The 23,666-nt window shown below is 41.9% G+C and overlaps 2 protein-coding genes across 2 annotated transcripts; one reads left to right on the top strand and one right to left on the bottom strand.

The window, feature by feature from the left end:
* Positions 1-1,592: 1,592 nt before the first annotated feature.
* Positions 1,593-8,390, bottom strand: plcxd2 (phosphatidylinositol-specific phospholipase C, X domain containing 2). The gene is made up of 4 exons (XM_048266906.1): positions 8,095-8,390; positions 7,094-7,560; positions 4,512-4,753; positions 1,593-2,424 (listed from the first exon to the last, which is right to left on the bottom strand). Exons 1-4 carry the CDS (start codon positions 8,192-8,194, stop codon positions 2,271-2,273), a joined length of 963 nt encoding a protein of 320 aa, XP_048122863.1. The 5' UTR covers positions 8,195-8,390; the 3' UTR covers positions 1,593-2,270.
* A 3,061-nt stretch (positions 8,391-11,451) lies between these two features.
* On the top strand, positions 11,452-23,140 carry si:ch73-264p11.1 (uncharacterized protein LOC100000923 homolog). The gene is made up of 4 exons (XM_048266908.1): positions 11,452-11,585; positions 19,171-19,234; positions 22,588-22,750; positions 22,868-23,140. Exons 1-4 carry the CDS (start codon positions 11,452-11,454, stop codon positions 22,909-22,911), a joined length of 405 nt encoding a protein of 134 aa, XP_048122865.1. The 3' UTR covers positions 22,912-23,140.
* Positions 23,141-23,666: the final 526 nt, after the last annotated feature.

Here is a 23,666-nt window from a genome sequence, read left to right as displayed (position 1 = left end):
CCACCTCAGCATATTCTACAGGAATGTGGAAATAATCACCTAAATCGATTCAGCGCTATTCATGGCTACATGGTCAGATGTGGGTACCCAGTTGGCTCCTCACTTGAGGGAGCATTCCCTCCTTAATGCACATGTTACAGTGTTTCCCACAGAATTGAATTCTATTTGTGGTGGTTGGTTTGCAGAATTAACTTGAAGCAAATTAGCACAGCGTGGTTATGATGCTAACCAGATTTAAGCACAATTTAGTACAACCTGGAAAATCATTGTGTGGTGGTCAATGTTGATTTTGTGGTGAGCCGCCACACATAAGTCAATGTATGGGAAACACTGCGTTATGCAACAGCTTACCTAGATCATTTAGTGTTGGTCTTAGGGGTCCACTGTTCAGTCCATAAGTGTGACTCATTGGTTGCACTGAGCCTGCCATGGAGGGCTAAGCCAGAGAAGCTGTGGACGGCCGGCACCTTCTCCAGGTTCTGGTCAAGGTCTCTTCCTGTGCTCCGTAGCTTGCATGTCATTGTTGCTGTTGGCTTGCTCAAGGGGTGTTTAGGGAACATTTCCTGTAAACACTTTGTCACAATACCCATTGTGATAAGGAACACAGACCCATTAAAAAATAGAGTTCAAAGGAGATCCCATTATTGTCTGTGATATCGGATCGCCCCCTATTACCACCAGTCCTGTGTTTCCGTCCTCTTGCATGTATGTGTCACTTACTATTCATTTCTATACAAACCAAGACGGCAGATTCCTAAAGAAACGCAAGCAACCACACCATAAGTGTATCTAAATTAGCTATGTACCAAAAATTACATTTTACCGTGACTCGAAGAGCTACAGTATAAACAGTCTTGTAAGGCTGCGTGTACAAATCCGCTTGGAGCTCCAGTGGAATTTTGAGGTAGCGACGAGAATTCTCAGTCTAACCATTCATGTGCCGTTGAAAGGGTGGAAGTAGACGACCCACCAGGCCAGCACTCCGAGCGCGGTAAACAAAATCGGATATTTCAGGCAGTAAAAGCCCCAGTAAGAACCAATCCAGATTTTGTTCAATCTACACACCTATGGCTACTGGAAAATGTAAGGTTAATTTATCAAATGTTATTGTGAAGTATTAAAAAACATTGTTGTTTTAGAATTTTCGGACGAAATGGGTGATAAATGGAGGTGTTACGATAACCAAGCCGTAGTGAACTCTGGGGGGCCAATGGGACTAGCCCAATCACATAAGGGGAACCCACAAACAGTGAAATACTTTCACAACTCTTTTTTCTAACCCCCATGGAGTAAATGGCTTCCCAACACAAACTCAGAGCTGCATGCCACAGGCCTGTCTCTATGCTGTTTGATCCTGGCTTGCACTCCGTGGGGCTGTGGATACCTCCAGACCAAAACCACACCACACCAAAGGGCTCACCCCCAGACGACCAGGGAAAGAAAGTGTCTGGTTAACCGTTTGAGTCAGCTGGTTGCAACATTGTAAACACAACTGTGTAAACCAAGATCCAGCATCCTTCAGCAGATACCAATCTGTGCCACAAGACTTCCTTGTTAATATAGGACCCTGTGACTGATCTCATCACACACAGTTGAATAAGAATGTGATTTTAATATCAGATATTAAAACACATGTTTAAAAAAACATAATAAATAACCATTAAAAAATACTGTAACTAACTTTGTAGTGCTCTCTGATCTCTGCTTGAGTGTGTGTGTGTGTGTGTGTGTGTGTATATATGTGTATGTGTGAAAGTGAGTGAGTGAGAGAGATTTTGCCTTTCTTGCAATTGTGTTATCGGAGTCTGCCATAAAATTCACTACCAACCTGCTACAACAGCAGTCCAGAATATGAACTCAGAGCCTGAAAAAATTGAATCCTACACAGCCATAACCTTTAGGCAACCGAGCAAGAGACACAGCAACAGCAACAGCCTGAACACATAGACTCCTCGGCTCCACGACTAACGATCAGTCCATGGAGGGTTAAGCTCCTGCCCTCAACTGTCTCCAGTGTCGTAGCAAAGGCTCAGGCAAAGCTGGTGTGTCCAGTCTCATGCTGGTGTGTCCAGTCTCATGCCATTGCCCGTTTCAGATGGACGACCTGGCTCTCTGGTGACCGCCAGATCTCTGCGCTCTTGGGGGTTTGGCCAATCACAGTGTCCTGCAGCCCCGTCTTGGCTCGGTGACAGGAGGTGACCCTTGGCTTGTGTGTGTGTGTGGGGGGGTCATGTGACAGTCGGCAGGTGACAATTGGTCACCTACAGAGGTCACTTGATGGCTCGGTCGTCAAGGAGCAGGTCATTAAGCTTGATCACAGTGCTTGCAAAGTCAGTCAGCTCCACAAAGTCCGACGTAATGATGTTCACTCCGTCCACACCTGGCTTTTGAGATTCCACCCAGGTCATAATAGTTGGCAGATTTCTGTGTGGAAAAAAGAGAGGTTTGCTTTTTTAATTTATTTCCTGGTTTGTGGGGTTTCCTGTCTTTATGCAAATAGGACTGTTGGGTGTAGGGAATAACAACAGACCCAAACAGAGATGCTGCCACTTGCACTAAAGGTCTGCCAGCATGGGTCTTGTTGTGGTAGGCCTACTTATCAGACAGTGGGATAAAGATAGTGATAGGACTGGACAGTATTGGATTATGTGATTACTGGTCAAGTTCTCACCTTTCTCCCACATCCGTTTCAAGCTTAAGCAAGTGCTAATAGCCCCCAGTCAGTACATAACCATGCCGTCATTCCCATGAAAATGCTAGACAGGTAGACATGTAGCGCTAGAGAGGTAGACATGTAGCGCTAAATAGGTAGGGCTAGACAGGTAGACATGTAGCGCTAGAGAGGTAGACATGTAGCGCTAAACAGGTAGACAGGTAGACATGTAGCGCTAGAGAGGTAGACATGCAGCGCTAGAGAGGTAGACATGTAACGCTAGACAGGTAGACAGGTCAGTGCTAGACAGGTAGCGCTCTCTTTTAATGCCAGTTAAAGTCTGAAGTGAGATGGATTAGACTGCATCATCATTGATCGCAGTGATTAGAATAATAATCCTGAAGATCCATCTCCATGTAACACCTTCTACTTGTCTTGTTACTGCTTGATAACTTAGTCACTAATTAATTGCTGCGTGACCATTTTTGCCATACTTAGAAGATAGTTATCCTGTATTCATTAGTTCAGTCGGACTTTGGTATCAATGAGAGGCAAAGAGATACATTTCTTAAATCTGTGAGATTGGATTGAACCACTGAACTCAATACAGACCCAGAAGGAGGCTAGAAACTCACTGATACAGAGTTGTGGGTCATCGCTCCTGACCCATGCTCTGCAGTCATTTGGACAAAACCAGGAAATGGAATGCCAGAGCTAAATATTTAGCCGGAAATAACAAACAACCCAGCATCCACACAGGGTCACAATTAAGCCACTTCCTCCTGGAGCAGCTCTCTGTGTGTGCGATAGCCTCTTCCATACAATTCTGTTCTGGACATTATCGCCTGCACTTTGCTAGAGTGGTCAGATAACGTCATGTCGACGATTCAGTTCTGCCAATGAAGCACTTAACCAAATTCTGGTTTTCTTTCTAGGGAGGCAGAGGCTCAGAAGGAGTCTCCTGACCCAGTCAAAGGGCCCCAAACCGCTCCCACTGTGTAGGTCAGTGTCTTGCACGCCATCACTGTATGAATGTGTGAGTGAATTGGTGAATGAGGCATTAGATAGATCGATTGTTGAGAGATAGATAGTTATTGACTGATAGATAGATCATAGATAGACAGATAAATAGATAGATTGATAGATAGATAGATCAATAGATAGTTTGAGACAGACAGATGGACAAATAGATAGAGATACTTCATTCATCTCTAGGGACATTACCTCTGTATGTAAAACAATGTGAGTGCTCGGACGAGTAGAAAAGTGCTATATAAATGCAGTTCCTTTCCACTTATCGTAGGTCACCCTGTATCTGGCCTCTGTTAGGGGCACTGACTAGCGACCTCTCGCTCCTCATTCACTCTCTGAAGTAGAACATCAAAGGAGCCCCAAACCCCAGAGGATCAGTCCTAATCCTCACCGCATGAGGGGCACTGGGATGCCCCAGCCACAGCCTCTGCTCCGGGTCTGGATGGAGACACAGGGGGAAATACTGGGCTTTCCCATGGAAACCTCTCTCTTTGTTTCATGCTTACTTAAGACCCTATTGCTTTGATAATGTTTGTGTGTGTGCGAGAGTGTGTGTGTGTGAGTGAGAGTGAGTGAGTGGATTGGCTCATGTAGAGGAGTTTCAAACTTTTTTTGTTTACTCTACATTGCCCCCTTGTGGTTGATCTCTGAGCATGAGGGACAGTGGGAGCTGTGCACTAAAGTGGCTCATATACTAATAAACATCTCGTTTTAGAGTTATAGTCTGTCCTCTATTCTCCACTGACTACCGCATGCAGACGCACTCTTTAAAACACATTTGGATCTCTTTAAACTCTGTACGCGGTGTTATTCAAGAGCTCTCCACCTTTCCACCAGGTGATTCCGCAGTCCTCGGACGAGGCCTTTGACGATGGTCTTGACCTGTGGCGTGAGAATGGCCTGGGAGACGTGGAAGGTGCCGCGCTTGGCTCGCTCGTCCAGCGTGGTCTCCAGGAACTTGATGAGCTTGCCGGTGTCCGTGGTGTTGGCCCAGGGCGCTGGGATGTTGTTCCCCGGCCACATCAGAGGGCAACCCTCGGCAGACTGGTGGTGATAGAACACCAGAACCTGACGGAACCACATAGAACTGGTTGAGGCACATTCAAGTAAGCGCTGCAGTGCAACTGACCAAAAGGGGGGTGAGAGTAATGTGGTGACAGTGGAAGCTCTTGCAAGACAGTGGGAAAGGCAGAAATTATATCAACATTACATATGTACACAAATACGATCTACAATGAATATGCTGACATCACAAGCGACAAATATGTGTCACTGATCGTGAAAAGAAAGAGGACAATAACAAACGGTCTGGTGCACACTGTTTCTGAGGCTACCAGCTGGTGTTGATGTTGTGTGCGTTGGGCCTTTTGTCTAGCTGTGCCACAAGCTGACTAAGGGCGAATGCGAGACTCATCACAAGAAGAGAGCTTGGTTTCCTCTCCTTAGAAAAACGGAAATGGTGACTGACACGCACGCACGCACGCACACACGCACGCGCACACACACACACACACACACACACAGCTACATATTCTATCAGTTAAGATGGTCACCACCATCCAGAACAACAGATCCCAAAAGGTAATTTAATTGCCACTGAGCTCTGAGAGACTCACAATCCCTAAACGAGCAATTATGAGACTTGCCACTAAGTAGCTTGAAGCTGGTCACTTTTCCATGTACGCATTCTTCAATCCTCTCCCAGGTTCTGCTGTAAGTTCATGTTGTGTGTGATGTCTGTATGCTACTGAGACCTTGAATTTCCCCTTGGGGATCAATAAAGTATCTATCTATCAATCTCACTCCCAGTACACAGCATACAGAGGTAATTCTCATCTAATTAACATGCAGCATGCACGTACACAAACACACACACACACACACACTTTTCACATGCTCTAATACGTGTGTAGCTTGATATCACTGTTAAGTGCTGACTAGGAGACTAGAGCGCACTGGCTGATTCCCTGTAATCCCCTAACCGTCTTTCCCTAACGCTGTTATACGCCTCAGCGCCAGCGATCAGCTGAAAATAGCCAGTCACAGCACATGTGCTGCTGCTCACTAATGAAGCGCCGCCGTTATGCTATTGGATTGGGAAACCTCAATGTTTTTTTTTGCAATTTGTTAAGACAACAAAATTATTCAACCCTAAGATTTTTTTCTGGCATAACACAAAAAGGCATGACATACTTATATACTAATACTTATTAATTTGGCTGACCCTTTTATCCAAAGCGACTTACAATTATTACAAAGACCATTGTCTACAGAGCAACTTGGGGTTTAGTGACTTGCTCAAGGGCACAACGGTGCCAGCCGAATATTCAACGGTTCTGGCTACTGCACGCTAGACCAGCTCCTTAGCCACGACGCTACCACTGCTCGCGGTTGCCCCATACTGACAATCAGGCTGCAGATGCATGATCACTTTCTGAAGTGTACACCTCCGCCTGCATCACTGCCTAATGCACCAGAGGAAGTGTGGTTAGGGCTGTTTTTTCCCACTTGCATGCAAATCCACATGTAGAAATAACTGTATTCAGACATAGTTTAGGCACAAGTGGAAATTCTAAAGGTTAAATTACACTTATGAAATTATGTAGTACGCAAATAATTGCAGACAAGGCTGAATGTTTAATATATTAGATTCTTCTCAATAAGCACTCTTTGCTTTCATGACAGCTTTGCACACTCTCTGCATTTTCTCAACCAGCTGCAGGCAAACAGCAGGAAGGGTTTCCGTCCATCTTGAAGGAGTTCCCTTAAATAGATAGATAGATAGATACTTTATTGATCCCCAAGGGGAATTCAAGTGTAAAACGTGGCGCACTGTACAGACGACTGGACTGGTAGCTCTGTGAATAAGGCGTATATCCAAAAGTACATAATACTCTTGGAAAAAGGGGACACAAAGAACTGCTCCATGATGAAGAGCAATCCAGGCACTCCAAGTTCGGTGAGGACAAGGAGGATGGATGCGTTTAAAACGCCCTTACTATACTGGCTACATTGATTAAAAAGCCAAAATGTTTTGATCAAACAACCTGGTGTTCTTCAGAGCTTAACATTCATCCATGTTGCACACTTGGTTGCTTTTTATTCACTTATATGAGCTGAAAAGAATTCCAGGTGACTTCATGAAGCTGGTTACAATAATGTCAATACTATGCAAACCTGTCGTGAAAGTAAATGGTGGATACTTTTGAGTAATCTAAAATATGAAACACATTTAGAAAAAAATTGTACATTTGTTTGTGTTTTGTCAGTTTTTTTTCTCTTCAGCATTGTTCTACAATGTAGGAAATTGTAAAAAAAAAAAAAAAAAAAGAAAAACACAAGAATGCGAAGGTGTGTACAAACGTTTAACAGGTAGTGTAGCCTACTGTAATTAATTAGTCAACTCACCTGATACTTTTGCTCCCACAGGTAATTGAGTGAGATCTCCTCTACCACACAGATCTTGCACAGTTTCGAGCCAAACACCTCCTGTAGCATGCGTATGAGGTAGCGATGATGCTCCTCTTCCATGGCGTAGTGATGGTTGAAGTCCAGAAACACTACTTCCTTACGGTGAGCGTTCAGGAAGTTGTTGATGTCATTGAGGCCATCGCGCACCTTGTGCCCAAACAGCCCGTGAATAAAGTAGATCTCATGGCCCGGTTCACCTGGCTTGGAGGACACGCGGAGGTCGAAGTAGCGGATTCCGCCCTCCAGTTGTTCCTTGAAGGTGAGGTTTTGGGTCATGGACCACTTCTTCATAACCTTTTTTGCCAGCAAACGGAACACGGCCGCAAGGTGTTTGACCACAGCCTTCTGGTCAGGTCCAACGGGAGCCTTCTCATCCACCCAGAAACTGAACGAGTCGTGAGATCCTACAACAGAAACGTCATCAAGGTCAGTTTACAGTTCTACCACACCTGAAACACAAACTCGCTGACCTTGGACTAATTTAAGTAGCACATTGTTGTTTTGTGGATGTGGCAGTAGCCTCTACTTCATACCTGAGTTAAGGGCGAAATACTGATATAGTATATTACTGAGGAAAACTATTGCTTAAACATCCATTACTCATGTGATTAATTCCTCAGATGCACAGACTATCTGCAGCAAATATAAAGTCAGTAAATCTATTTAACAAAGTGGGCTTTATTTGACTAATTCAAGTCAAGTCTTGACAACAACGCTATACTGCAGGCCCAACTCCATAAGGAGCTAATGAAATTAGGTAAAGTAGTCTAGGTCTACATCTAAAACATTTCCATCCCAAATTAAAGTTTTAGTGAATGGTCAAAATAGCAATTGGTGACACTGACCTCGTTTAAACATCACAAGGATTTAATAGCATATTGTATTCAGAATAAAACGAAAATACAGGAATCAGGAATCTCTGAAATTGATTATGCTACCTGGCACAGCCAAATGCTTCAGAGGCATCGAAGTGAGTTTAGGGGCAAGCGAGCCCATCCAGTCGGCATTGGAGACATTGCCAGTGGGTCGGGTTTTCATGTTGCCTCAAGATTTAAGACCTCCAACGCCACAGCGTATCAGTGATTGAACACGTGCGGATGGTCCAACACCAACATCCACGCTACTCCAGAGAGGCTCACTCGTCGCGAAATCATCCTTAAAATGTTGCTGCTGTACACAGGATATCTAGACATCCACCTGTAGCGATTCTACCCGAGCCAAATGCCTCGTTCAGTCCTACACAGACATGCGCTAATGAGGGTAATCTGCTCAATCCCTGACACCACTCCCTCTCTCCACCCTCCTTGCATAAATTACAGCACTATTTGGGCCGACCAAGGCATCTCCAGATTATCCCTACCTTCCCACCCGCACCTAACCATAGGAGAGCCGCCAGATGGACTTTATACAGACTGACGTCAGAAATGGCTCACCGTTTTTTACGCAGCGAGCAGAGCCGCTGGTCAGTGACCAAGAGTCATACAGAATTTGTGATGTGCAGTGGACCAGGGCCTACATGTATTTATATTCCCAAATGCACCTCTCAATCTCAAAACTAAATGTCATGCAAGACATTGAAGTAGCCGTGGAGCGCTGAAAGTGAATAAGTGTAGGCTGTAGGCCTACTCACTCGCTCCCTTTTGTGACTCACACAATCTCCATATTTAAGTAAATACAAGCAATTGTTAATTGTTAGAATTCATTCAAAGTATAATTTCAAATGATTTATTAATTTAAACTAGGCTTAACACCAAACAATGTAGGTATGTGTAAAGATTGGTTTAACTGTAATCTATAATAGGCTATATCCTAACAGTGCCACTATGTACATAACACAAATTAAACATTACATAAAATATACATAGGTCAACTTTGTTGCCTATTTAATTTTTTCCTGTATGCTTGTTGTAAACGGAAATGAAAATTCACCATGGGTCCCACTCCCAGAGTCTTCTTCATCCAACCTTTCCCTGTCTGTTCACTTATTATTTGGTCTATCTGACATGCTTATGAAATGTAAGGTTATGGATTCAGAATACATTTGAGGCCAACCTGTCAATTTATAAAACTGCAGGAAGAAGCTTATGTAAATACCAGCCTTCATTGAATTGTGCGTGCCTGCACGAACGACATTGTCTAAATGGATATGGGTAAATGGATATGCTAACATTTATAGGCTACCAGCGCATTTTATTGGACAATTGTTGATAAGAAAGGTGGAAACGTCACGTCAATTTAAAGAACGGAATCAAAGTTTGCAGGTGAGAAAGTGCACCGCGTGTTTTAGGCATAGTGAAGTTTTTTGCAGGTGGTGCAATGAATTAAGTGATATTTTGAACGCCATCTGTTGGGCACTGAGCTTTATTTTGTGATCTCACCATCAGATATTGCTGGTGTAGCTCTACGTACAGGTTAAAGGATTTGTAAAAATGCATCTTTTATTTACAGAATGTTTTTAGGCCTATATATGCCAGTTTGCGGTGTAGGATGCGTAGGCACATTTCAAGCCCGTTTTCACATTTTTTTGTCAGTTTGCAGCCTTTATAAACGTGTGCTGTCCAGTGAGAATCCAGCCCTGCTGTGTTGGCAGTTCGTTGTGGGGAAAAAAGAGTAAAGCGAGTAAAGCATCAGAAAGCTCGCAGCTAAACACTTTATCTAGCTCACACAGCACCTAGTAATCTGCTGCCATCTCTCTCTCTCTCTCCCCCTCTCTCTCTGCCACTCTTTTCCCGGGGCTGGATACTTTGTCAAGGTCAAGGTTATTTATTATTTAGTATATTTTAAACAACAGAAGTGCTTTATAATTAGATACAAAATGTACTAAAAGTTAGAAAGGGTAAAAGGAAACATAACTGAGAATCACAATAATATACAATATTAAAGGCAGATCAAATATGGACAACATTGAGAAAACATAATGCAAATAAAACAATGTAATTAAATCAAAGTGTCAGATGTTATTTAAACAAATAAGACATAATAAATTAAGATAAAATGAAATGAAGTGAAAAATACATAATATACATATAATAGCACACTCCTTAGTCCCTTGAATAGAAACGAGTCTCCTTTAGTCTGACCGACAAGGCAAGAGGAAAAAAAAGATGCGTTTTTACATTAGACTTGCATTTATACATGTGAGGTTATTCAATGAACAAGCACTGTCAGGTGGAAGGTATTTCTCAAAGATGGAGCCATGGGGATTGATACAATTGTTATAATTTCAACAAGAAGAAATTAATTAAACAAATCAATCTTCACAGATGTACTCTTGAAATGATGAGATACAGCTTGACATTGACTGTAATCTTTCCAACTTTCATGCTAATTAACTTGAGAAATAAGCCGCAAGAGCCTGCAGCTTCCAATGATTGAACAACAGCTAGGGGGCGTTGTTAGACATGACGCAAAACGGAGCAAAATTGCAAAAGCCAAGATGATGACTAACCAAGCTGGCCTTTGTTGTGTTGTTTTTGTTCTGTTTGAGTACACCATTGAGGTCATGGAAGATTGTGACGTCTGTCAGCATGGAGGTCTTAAGTTGCATGAACCATACATTATTCCAACCACCAACACCATTTTTCCAACCACCAACACCATACATTATTCCAACCAACCAACCAACCCATTATTCTTTTTTCCAATTATTCTGCACATATAAACAGTATCTAAATGTTAATATGCTAGTCCCTGTTATTCTAATAAGGGACCATCATGCCTTTTAAGTTAAGTTAAGTTCGGTGTACAGCGAACTGGTTTGTTGATGCCTAAAGCATGTCAGAAATCAGACTCATGAAGAGGATAGCTTAACCCACCCATGGTCAACTCATGAAATTAACTCCAAACTAAATGAATGAATTTATAAACGAATTAATAGATGAACAAGTATGGTTAGTTATCAAATAAGCAAAAAACAAAAGCGTATGGTTGAATAAATTTGGAATAACTCAAGTGTTGTAGGTCCAAAGCAGATCAAAGTATCTAACGACAATACAACTCATAAAGAGTCTGTGTTTTATTTCCTCTTTCTTGGCGGTTGTGCTATATCTGATGTTGACCCCCACCCCAGCCTAACCACACACACACACACACACACACACACACACACACACACACACACACACACACACACACACACACACACACACACACACACAAACAACCTAACTTCCTGTGTGAAAAGCTTAAGTGGAGGCTACCAAACGATGCAGACTGTTGGAGTAGTAGAGTGACTTGTGCCCGTGCGAGGCACACCGTGTGGGGTAACTGCTGTGTGCTCACCACACTCGCGGGACATGGACACCCTAGTTTACCATGGACCCATAAGCCGCACAAGGTGTGAGGAGTTATTGTCTAAAAAAAACAAGGATGGGAGTTACCTTGTACGAGACAGTGAAACCATCCAAGGTGCTCTATGCCTGTGTGTTTAGTAAGTATGCCTTCCATAAAACGTGTATTTTTATTAACTATGCAACAACTAGTTTGATTTAGGCTCATCCAATAGTCTTTACAACATTAAATAATGTTCAAACTTATACTGAAATGTTAAAGAAGGTTGACGATACCTGTACTTAGCTTACAATTGTATGAATGGTCTCAGTTGAAATAGCCAAGACATTTCACTGTGTGTTGAAAACTGTTGCAAAATGATAACCAAAGATGGGATGTGCACATCAGGATATCAAGGTGATGCAGTCCGTGAGTCGCTTTAGTAACTGAAGTGCATATCCTGGGCCGTTTCTAAACACTAACACATGTTTAGGGTACTAGCTCTAGTAGGCCTACAGCCAAGTCACACAGAACTCCTCTGTTAGTTAGTCTTCTTTGGTTTCTTATAGGAGCCAGAATTCAATTCAAATCGCTCACTCTGGCCTGTAGCACTTCGTGGATCTGCACTTTGCTTTCTTAAGTTCAATGATGCAGCATAGCGCATTTCATACACAGAGGTCATTCAATGTGCTTTACATAAACAAAAGAAAACACAAATAGCTGATAAAAGCATGGAAGGGCAATAGTCAAAGAATAGTTTAAAAAGTAAATAATAATAATACAATAATAATAAGAATAAGAAAACATAAAACACACAAGGTGATGGTACATAAAAGCATAAAAGGGCAATAATTTAAAAGTGTTTAAAAAGTAATAATTAAAACATAAAAAATAACATAGAAACTATCACAATTTTAGCTGAAAGACTTTCCCAGATTTGGAAATATAAAAAATAAGTGATCAGTTAGCAGAAAGCATCTGAGAAAAGTTTGGTCTTTTAAACCTTAAGTCTAGATTTTAAACCGGCTACAGTTGGGTCAACTTTGATCTCATCTGAAAGTTGGTTCCAGAGCTGAACTGCATAGCTACTAAACACTGCTTCACCATGTTTAGTTCTAACAGTAGGTTCTACTAACAAGTATTTCTCCTGAGACCTGAGAGGTCTGGAAGGTGTGTACTGCTGAAGCTGTCTGCTAGGTAATTTGTTCCCATTCCATTTAGTGATTTATAAACAAGCAGAAGCGCTTTAAAGTCAGGAAGGCCTGTGAAAAGCCCACTGCAGTAGTCAACCCTACTGGAGATGACTACATGAATAAGTTTTTCTAGATCATGTTTTGACATTAGCCCTCTAAGTTTGGCAATGTTTTTGAGGTGGGAAAACGCTGTTTAGTCATGTGGCTGTTTAAATTTAGATCACTGTCAATTATGACGCCAAGATTTTTAACAGTATCCTTTGCTTTAAACCCCTTAATATCAAGGAGAGTGGCAACCTTAAGTCTTTCCTCCTTTTTACCAAATATAATTACTTCAGTTTTTTCTTTGTTCAACTGAAGAAAATTTTGAGACATCCAGTTGTTAATCTTGTCAATACACTGACAAAGAGATTCAAGGGGACCACCATATACATTAGGCGAAAGAGCAAAGTAAAGTTGGGTGTCATCGGCATAGCTATGATAGGAAATCAAATTGTTGTGATGGTTTGTCCAAGTGGGAGCATATAGAGGTTGAATAGTGGCCCCAAGATCGACCCCTGGGGGACACCACAGGTCAAGGACGTAATAGTGGTCAATTGATTTGCATTGAGACCCAACATTAAACCAGCTGCATCAGCACACCGCTGCTTTAACATTAATTCACTCAACAGAAACATCTTGACCTGAACGACCTGGCTTGATCTTGACTTGAACGACCTGGCTCACTTATTTCTGGTGGAGCTTTCTGTGTTGTAACAGCATCTTCTGTTCGGCTTTATTCTGCACCTTCCTATGTTCTCTCCGACACTGAATATCTTGTTTGCCCAATAATAACAATTTTAACACACACATAAATCCTTCTACATCGTAATGTGCTGATTCACCAGGTGCAACACCCAACCGGGTCCATGTGGACACTAATTACCCCCAATAACTAATAACCCCACATACACAGCACATTGTCTTCAGGATCTTCTCCAACACACATCCTCTACATACTTACAGCACACTGCCCCTACCTACCCACACACACACTACACACACACACACACAGTCACTGCTCCACTCCCCTCCCGCCCACACACACATCTTCACTGTCATCACTCACTTACATTACATACAGTACTCTGCTTGCAATAGTAAGTCCCTGCCCCCAACACACACACACTTACATCATCACTGTCATCACTTCCACATACATACAGCACACTGCTTGCTACAGTAAGCCTCCTCTACATACTTGCTGCACACTGCCCCCACATACACAGCACATTGTCTTCAGGATCTTCTCCAACACACATCCTCTACATACTTACAGCACACTGCCCCCACCTACCCACACTACACACACACACACACACACACACAGTCACTGCTCCACTCCCCTCCCGCCCACACACACATCTTCACTGTCATCACTCACTTACATTACATACAGTACTCTGCTTGCAATAGTAAGTCCCTGCCCCCCACCACACACACACTTACATCATCACTGTCATCACTTCACATACATACAGCACACTGCTTGCTACAGTAAGCCTCCTCTACATACTTGCTGCACACTGCCCCCCACATACACAGCACATTGTCTTCAGGATCTTCTCCAACACACATCCTCTACATACTTACAGCACACTGCCCCCACCTACCCACACTACACACACACACACACACACACAGTCACTGCTCCACTCCCCTCCCGCCCACACACACATCTTCACTGTCATCACTCACATACATTACATACAGTACTCTGCTTGCAATAGTAACACTATTGCCCACACTGCCCTCTCCCCACATACACAGCACACTATCCCATCTCCCCTGTCATCCCCCCAACACACACACCAAGACCCCTGGCAGTTGGGTTAGCCCCTTGAGCCGTGGATCTGCCCAAGGTTTCTTCCTTGGTAAGGGAGTTTTTCCTTGCCCCTGTTGCTCTTGGGTGCTCCTTGTTGGTTGCCCCCACCCAATCCCAATCCTCCCCCACCTTTTTTATGCAGCCCTTGCCACTTAATCTACTAAACCCTCTTCTACTGCACTTTTTCACCCCATTAATGCACAAATAGGCTGACACCAGACATAATTTCACTGCATTTCTTACTTCCAGTAACTATATGCATGTGACAATAAACTTCCTTGTATCCTTGTATCCTTGTAATTACATTAACAATAGAGGTGGCTACAAAACACCTGGCTCCACCAGAAACAAATGAGGTCAAGAGCCTTCCATGCATAGACTGTATTGAATTTAGCATGAGTATGACGGTATTTTCACAAATTAAAAGCTTGTTTGAGTGACTCTGCTGTACAGGAAGTTAGCCATTTTGGAAATTAATTTAGCACGCTGCAACAAAATAGGAAAGAGGACTCAGGACCCAAAATTAGCGCATCATGGTGCCAAGCGAGACACAAATGTTTTTCCTGTTGTCAGCGCTATTATCATTATGCCGCCAGACGCCCATTCTGTGAGAACTTGCGCACCCACGGGCGTGTTGATGAAAAAATAAGGTATAATCAGGCGCATGACCACAAATTGCTAGTTTGACACAATTTGAAAATGATAACGCCACTGACCAAGAAAAACCTGGTCTATAAACAAATGTGCACAGTAGTGGCGAGATCTTAGCAGTCAATGCAAAGACTGTTGGTGTGCTTGGATGCAAGGGCGTCAGTTTGTTTTTAGAAGTGGTGGGGACAATAACCATAAGCTTGAGTGTGTTTTGAAAAGTGCGGGGTAGGCTACCCTTATGTAATCTATTCATCCATTCAACGCTGCATTACAATATGCTCAACAGTAGTGTTGCGCCGGTAAGATTTTTTTACCATCCGCACCCACCCGACTGGCCAGGGGAGAGTCAATCTGCACCCACTCGGCCCTCAATATGCACTGATTAACTACTCCGAACCTGACCCGACCGACAAAAAAAAACAATGAGACGTTTTTTTGCCGCAACGTGTGTCTGGAAAACGAGGTGAAAATTTGCAGGCCTGCTGATCTGTTCACATGATCGCGGAATTTTGGGGAGGCAGCATCAGCTATTAATGTGACGTGCAACAGGAGCGTGCCTTTGGCGTAGGGCCTTATTATGCGTGGGCCTTCAGATGCAGCAGGTGTGTGATTTCAAAACCATGGCGGAGAACCGACTGCACTTTGGGTTAGCTTGCATTTGCTTTGCTGTTGCTTAGAATGTTAGATTCTTGCGATAGATGTCTTCAGACAATAAAAAGTAATTTGGAAGGAAATTGAAGAGAAGAGTTGCCCCTGCGCTTGGCCGTGATTCCCCTTTGAAAATCAGAGGTTCACAGGCTACTGTGGCCTTGGTCAGTGGCCGCCAGCCGTAATCCTGTAGCCTACGCACTGTGCGTACAATTCATTCATGAAATCATTCAACAATAAAAATAGCTTGTGTACTGTCTTAATTAAAACATGCTTCACGCACAAATGATAGCCTAGGGCAAAGAGAATTGACATCTCAACATAAGGATAGGCCTACATTAGAAGATGATGGTTGGTGTAAACTTTGTCACACGACGTGATAAGCAGTTCTGGCGCTTAAAAACGCAACGTTCCATTCAGTCATAAATCATTCAAACGTAGGCCTAGTGCTCGCCATGAAAAGAAAACAGCAGCATTTTTCAGATGTTTAACAGTAGGCCTAGGCGCACTGTATCAGTTATGCCATAGGCAGTGAGATATTAGGCATTGCATCCTGTCACTCTGTTTGGAACATAGCAGTTCGGGTTGATAAGATTCAGTTAATGCGAGTATGGGTCGTCTCAAAGTTTGGGACAATCAAACAGCAGAGTAGGCAAAGCAAATCCTTCTTGTTAGGTTACCAATAGCTGTCTTTTCTCTAGGCCTAGGCCTATATGAAATCGCGACATAAACTCATTGGTTTCTTCTTTTCTTTTCTTTCTTGTTCTTGTTCTTGTTTGGGTAGTGAAGCGATGCATTTAAGTAAATGTACATCAGAGCCGATATGGCCAGACCTGATCTGCTGCTCTGTAAGGTATTTCTGTCCCACCGCAAATTTGCGGATGTTAAAAAACCTTACCGCGCAACACTCGATCCACACATATCTAGGCAGGTGTGCATGCTGTGAGGATGTCATTGTGCTCGCCTATCGCATGGTTTAGACTCGATGATTTCAGTATGTGGGGATTTTTTCGGTCGCAATTGGTTTGCACATTTTTAGAAGTGGTGGGGACAAAATTCAAATGATAAATAGTGGTGGGGACATATCCCACCCGCCCCCCATAATCTACGCGTATGCTTGGATGGATGTTCGTAGGATTTTTAATCAGTCATTCAAATGTCATCAAGGTAAATTTAGCTTTTTTTAAGGCTATGTTTCTGATTGTAACTCCATGTCAGTCAGTCCTGTGGAAGTAAATAAATAAGTGTATACCTATGAATTAAATTACTAGGCAAGCACAGACACGTGTACACTCTGCTTGTCACGCACACACGTTTTAGCAAAGCAAGCTTTAGTGGAATCCTACTGTTGCATACATGGTCATGGGTTGAAGCAGATTCCTTCTGCAGAGATGTTCTCATTCGTCTCCAAAAAGTTCCGTGCGGTTTTACACTCCTTGTTCTTAAAGGGAATGACAGATGTCACTCTAATTGGTTTAATGGATTGAACACCCAAAACACACCCATGATTAATTAAGAAACATAAGAACAATCCTTTTGCACCATGTGCCTGGCATCTGATCATTTATTCCGTCGCCAAACTAGCAAAAGTTGACTAAACACGCCCTAAGTGCGCTTAAACTGTACGCTTCGGACTATGCGTTTTAGCCAACTAGTCCAACAAGTAAAGTCCTGCTATGACCTTTCAGCAAAAGCATTTCATTTCCCTAGCTTTACACATAACACAATAGGAATGCAGGATTTTTATGCAGTGTATTGAAGGGTTTTGGCTGGTTGAAAACGAAATAAATAGTGTCCCTTAGGATTTAAATGCACATTTCACCTTTGAAATGCGCAGAATGTTTATGTAATGTTTTTTAATTCTTTGAGCATTTCCCTGCATGACAACCAAAATGATGTCTGCGTAAAAGTGTCTGCTTAAATGCCATAAACATCTATCTGTAGTTAAGGTTCTTTACATTTTAAAATAGTCTAGGTGGTTATTGGTGGAATTGATTATTAATTATTATTCTTATATTTATTTTTGTCCCTATTGGCCAGGAAATGATACTCTTGCTGTTCCCAAATGCGGGTTCGGTTAGCAGCCTATAACTTTGATGCTCTGAGCCAATGAGATTTGGGAAGTCTTCCCAAAATGTTTTTTTCTGTTCGACTCCCAGTCATTTCCCACTCAATAGCTCTTTAGATAACAAAACAAACAGCAAACAAAATAACACTGTTACTTTCCAAATTATAATAATAATAATAATAACAATAATAATAAAAACATGATGAGGTCAGTGGTGATGCTAGAAAGTTTGGGCCCTATAAGAATATAATTTTGTCCACCCCGCCCAATAATAATCATGTCGGTCATTACGTTCTACGAAGGATCCCCTTCGGTCAGTGCACAGGGCCTGGGTTGTCTGAGTCTGCCTTATGTCACAATGGGACATGATGTGTTAACATAACCGTCCAGTAATGCACCAAAGGCCTGAAAACTACTTTACTGTACTCCCACCAGTGACGGACTGGCCGTCTGGATTTTGCCAGAAGGGCCGCTCGTCAAACGGGCCGCTCAGAATGCTGGTTTAAGTAGCCTTCTATCGACATGACGCAGAAACGCAGGCTCAGAATAAGTATATAAGTATAAGTATACATTTTGATCCCGTGAGGTAAATTTGGTCTCTGCATTTATCCCAATCCGTGAATTAGTGAACACACACAGCACACAGTGAACACACAGTGAGGTGAAGCACACACTAATCCCGGCGCAGTGAGCTGCCTGCATCAACAGTGGCGCTCAGGAAGCAGTGAGGGATTAGGTGCCTTGCTCAAGGGCACTTCAGCCATGCCTACTGGTCGGGGTTCGAACCGGCAACCCTCCGGTTACAGGTCCGAAGTGCTAACCAGTAGGCCACGGCTGCCCAAATGCTGGTTTAAGTAGCCTTCTATCGACATGGCGCAGGAACACATCAGAATGCTGGTTTAAATAGCCTTCTATCGCCATGGTGCAGAAACGCAGGCAGGCCCTCTTCATTTACACACAGGCCCTAAACATTTCCCAACGTCATCCATCAGAATTATCATCTCGATCTGGTAGACAATTAATTACCATAAACTCTTTGATTTTATCGTAACTTGACCGCTGACTGCTACTTCTATTCACTTGTCTTTTACATCACAGTCATGGTGTGTCCAACCTTCTCGGCTATGGGCTTGGGTATTTTTCATTGTGTTTTAATTATGAGATGTTTCAAAAAAGGACTGTTTAGTCATGTTAAGTTATTTCATGATGATCTGATATATATATATATATATATATATATATATATATATATATATATATAGGGTATGAAAGTATTATAATAATAATAATAATAATAATAAGTTATTTCATGTATTCACAGCAAACACAGGATAGTCTACACATACCGGATATTACAGACCCATCATGGATATTTTACTTTACAGGTATGATATCGGGTAGAATGATTTTCTATATACAACTATTACTGTGTTTAGCAATACATCTCTTGGTGTATGTCACCAGGAGTTTATACAGTTAATGATGCCTTAATTGGCGCCGTAAAACCTCTTCCTGTTTGTGTCTTTCCTGTGGATGGTGGTTTACCCAGTGGCGAGTCGACATCTTGTGAAATGGGCTAATGGACCTTATGTACGAAAAGGCTGTTTAGCCAAGTCATTTATTTCCTAACTGGGCTAATTGGCTGAAAATACAGAGGTGGACAGTTGTGCTAATTACAATCAGCTGATCATGTCCATGGAGGATGGAGGGTCCAGGTGCCCACGTGAGGCTCGTTGTGCTCCGCCTTCAGCCTCTGCTCCTGGGGAAACAACGGACAGAAAAGACCAACAGAAATTAACAGGAGTCAGTACCGTCATGTGTGACTTAGGCAGAGGTGGAAAAAGTACATTTATTTAAACATATTAAATCAGCTGATTCGTAAATTCACCTGTTAAGGGCAGAGGCAGAATCACTACATAGTAGGACTTTTACCTTCGGAACCGATCTCCACCTAGCATAACCGGGTTACTCAAAACTGGGATAAGGGCATCTACATGTACTCTACACGGACGTGGCGGCAGAGTTCGACGCTGGTGTGCGTGGTTGTATTGAGGATAATAGAATCTAAGTAATTAGAGGGAGAGCAGCTAACAAACGTTCAGAAAAAGTTCTTTTGGCAAATTTGAGGAAAAGTCGGTAAAGGGGCTATTTCACACAATTTGAGGGTGCCGAATTCAAATATTTTGTTTACCAAGCTCAATTTTGAGTTTTAAGCTTGCCAATTAGCATAATTAGCATAACTCACATACTTTTTGGTTTTGCCATCAGATATCATAGGAATTGCAAAAAACAATGCATTAATATACTCTATGTATCAGACATGTTGTAGGATAGGACAGGAATTACCCCCAATGACCCTCAAGTAGCAAATGAAAATAAGCTAAATTTAAAATATAAATTGAAATAATAGCTAAAATTCAGTAATGACGCTTAGAAACAAAAATAGATTCCTTGATAATAAATTGATAGAATAGTAGGTGACTGCTCATTTTTCTGTAGAAAGTCCTTTGTCACTAACTATTATGAACAGTCTTTAGGGCAAAGGACAGTCAGTCTTTACAGAGGATTTACACTGTATTCTTTTGCCTATGCTTGCCTAGTTAAAACTTCTCACTGGTGCTCTTTCCTATCATTCAAATTCCAGCCATGCAGAAATGGAAGAGTGTGCATGTTTGAGGAGTGCTGAAGAGTGCTATGGAGATTGCATTATTTGCAAAAACATTAGACAAGATATCCTTTATAGTGCAAGAAAAAGAAACATTCTCCAGTGCATCATTACTGCATATGATGCTGAAAGGGAAGTGGACCTAGGACAAATCATCAGCTATGAACTGATTAATGTCCCTGTACTGTAGCTATTGCAGATAGCAATGGTTATTTGTGAAGTGGAAATAAGTCTATCCTCACTCAAGTGCTGTCTAGCAATGTGGAATGTCCAGTAGTGATCACTGCAAAAACTGCTCATTCAACACTGGTAATAGATGCTCAAGATCTAGTTATGTCTTTAGGATACCCATCTGACTGCAGCACATTTAAGAAGTATGCAGGAAAGTTTGTAAGACACTTTTGTATCATTATTTGGTATTTGTTATGTGGTAGCAAATGATGTTAACTATCAAAGAAATAGACCTAATGTAGAAATACACACAGATATTGCAACAGATAATGGTGTAGGCCTGAGTGGTTGAAACACATACTTATTAAATTACACTGGAAGCAAAGAAGACTATCTTCACTTTTTTCCCCCTTTTGCAAAGAAATCCCATAAACACGGGAAGGCCTAGGGTAGCCTACATCAGATGGCCTTAAAGGTAAACTATGCAGTATTAGCAATTTCCGCTACTGTTTTCTCGGTTTTTGCTTCTTTTTCGCTGGCTCTGTAATGACGAATGTCTGAGAAACTCCATCGCTACCTTTTTCTAGCCGGTGCCTGGCGTGTATGTGTATTTGAATGCAGTAAAGCAATTTGTTACACTCGTTATACTTCCTGACACTGAGGCCGTTGAGCTAAAAAGCTCAAAACCTAGCTATTAAGCTAAAAAAAACCTGCATAGTGTGCCTTTAAGATTAGGCTCTTCTGCATAGCATTAAGTGATTTGCATGCAGTAATTTGAACACTGACCTTGATCTAGCCTACTTTGGCTATTTAATGGTAATTTATTGCCAAAACACCATACAATATAAATGAGCTATAACAAACAATAAAGGACTTAATTACAAACAAACTACTATTTTACTGACTACAAAAATAATAATTAAGTAGGAAGTTTAGAAGTTTAAAACCCAGAATTGACCAAAAGTGCACCAAATTCAACACAAATGACTGAATACACTTGGAGGAGGCCTGTGTCCTTTCTTTTCCAGATATTTTAGGATTTGGATATCGTTTCGGTATCGAGTATCAAGATATTTATGTCAGGTATTGTATCGAAGTCATAATTTTGGTATCGTGACAACACTATGCTAGAGCCACTCTGTTTTCTAGATGTCAAGCTCTAGTATGGAGGCAAGGACACATACCAAATTCAGTGTTACTAGAAGTAAAATGTTTTTTACTTGTCGGTTGTTGCAAACGGTAGATGCAGTTCTGCATTAGGCTTATTCCAGCTATCTAAGTTCATATGTACTGTAGGATATATTCTGAGTTGAAGGTTATCTGTGCAACTTGTTATTGTGATGAAATGCATTAAACACCACATGAGGGACTCACTATGTTAGCAATAAAAATACTGTATGGTTGTGTTTTGATTAGAATTTATTACATGTTAACTGTAATCATGTTCCCTATTAAATATGTTAATAAACTATAGTATGGGTTCTTAATGCTCAAACATGTATTTAGAGAACACTTTTATTTGGTTTTAGTGATTACTTTTGAAATCAACCCAATTTAGGGAAAAATAAGCGAAAACAATCGCTATTTTATGTTAAAATGCTGATTATGCGGCGTAGAACTCAGAATTGAGCTTGGTAAACAAAATATTCAGAATCAGCACCCTCAAATTAGGTAAGATGGGTGGTTTACCAACTTTTCTTCAAATTTGCCGTCAGAAGTTCTCTTCTGTGAAGCTGCTCTCTCTCTAAATGTTGAATGTCGAAAGAGGAGTGCGCCCCACTCACGTCGTCGGCGCCAGTGTGTGTGCACCCCTTTAGGGTATTTCACTTTTGCCACACCACTGTTCACAATGACCTCACTTCCTCCAATGCTTTATTCTATTTCTACACCTGGCCAATGCAGACTAGTCAAGGTGTTGAAGAGATGTTCTTCAAGAACCTAGATGATCTCGTCAAGCATTATAAGAAAAGGAACCAAGGCCTTGCCACTCATCTCCGTCATGCTGTGAAGAGGAAAGAGATGCTGCCGAACCCGCGCGTCCCCGACGAGGCGCCAGACTATGAAAGTAGGTGACATCACACAAGAGACAACAGCCGAACATTCCAAATGAGGAACTGAGCCTTTGAAATATCACTAACCACAGCTGTTTCCCCTGTCCTATCTTTACCCTTCTGTTGTTTAGATGTAGACGACACATCAGAGTATGTTGAGGTGCTCCCATCGTGACTGGTGCTGGGGCAGTGGATTTCCTCCTGCTCAGGGATGGATTACTGCACGGGCCTACCGGGCCCAGGCCCAGGGGCCCAAGGGGTCAGGGGGCCCTGAAGCCCAAGCCTTTGCATGGAATCATTGCCTCAATATCAACAAATCAGGATGTAGGCTATGAATCTGATTGAATTTAGTATTGGCCATCAAATGATCATCAAACTTCAAGATGGAAGTTCATAAAAATGAAATAAAAGTCAGTATTAAAAGTAAAAAAATCTAAAAACACAAGATAAAATAAAACATTAATAAATAAATAAAACATAAATATGAAACAATAGTAATTATGAAATAATAGTAAAATAATAGTTGTAAAAATGTAGAAATGAGCAATGAACAACGGCAATGGTATTATGAGTTTAAAACCAGGTCTTTGTAAAAAAAGTAATGTCTTCAGTCTGGATACAGTTTGCTTCCCTGATGTGATGGGGAATGCTATTCCGTATTCCGCTATTCTGTAACAAGGATGCCCGGAAAGCAAAAGCTGTGACCTGCTGATTTCTTTTTGACAAATGGAATAGACAGGAGACCAGCATCAAGGGCCTGGAGAGGGCAGGCAGGAACATAGGGGGTAATGAGTTCTGACAATGCAGGACTGTTTAAAGCTTTGTAAGTTATGGCCATCTTACACCAAACAACTTTGACAAGATTTGGGAAATATTCTTGAAAGATTGTAGTTTTTTAACTAATGCCCCCCATTCAAGCTTTACTCAAAA

The sequence above is a fragment of the Alosa alosa genome, chromosome 16 (assembly GCF_017589495.1).
Source record: "Alosa alosa isolate M-15738 ecotype Scorff River chromosome 16, AALO_Geno_1.1, whole genome shotgun sequence".
Taxonomy (NCBI): domain Eukaryota; kingdom Metazoa; phylum Chordata; class Actinopteri; order Clupeiformes; family Clupeidae; genus Alosa; species Alosa alosa.
The sequence above is the reverse complement of the archived record's forward strand: the minus strand, read 5'-3'. Positions and strand labels throughout refer to the sequence as shown.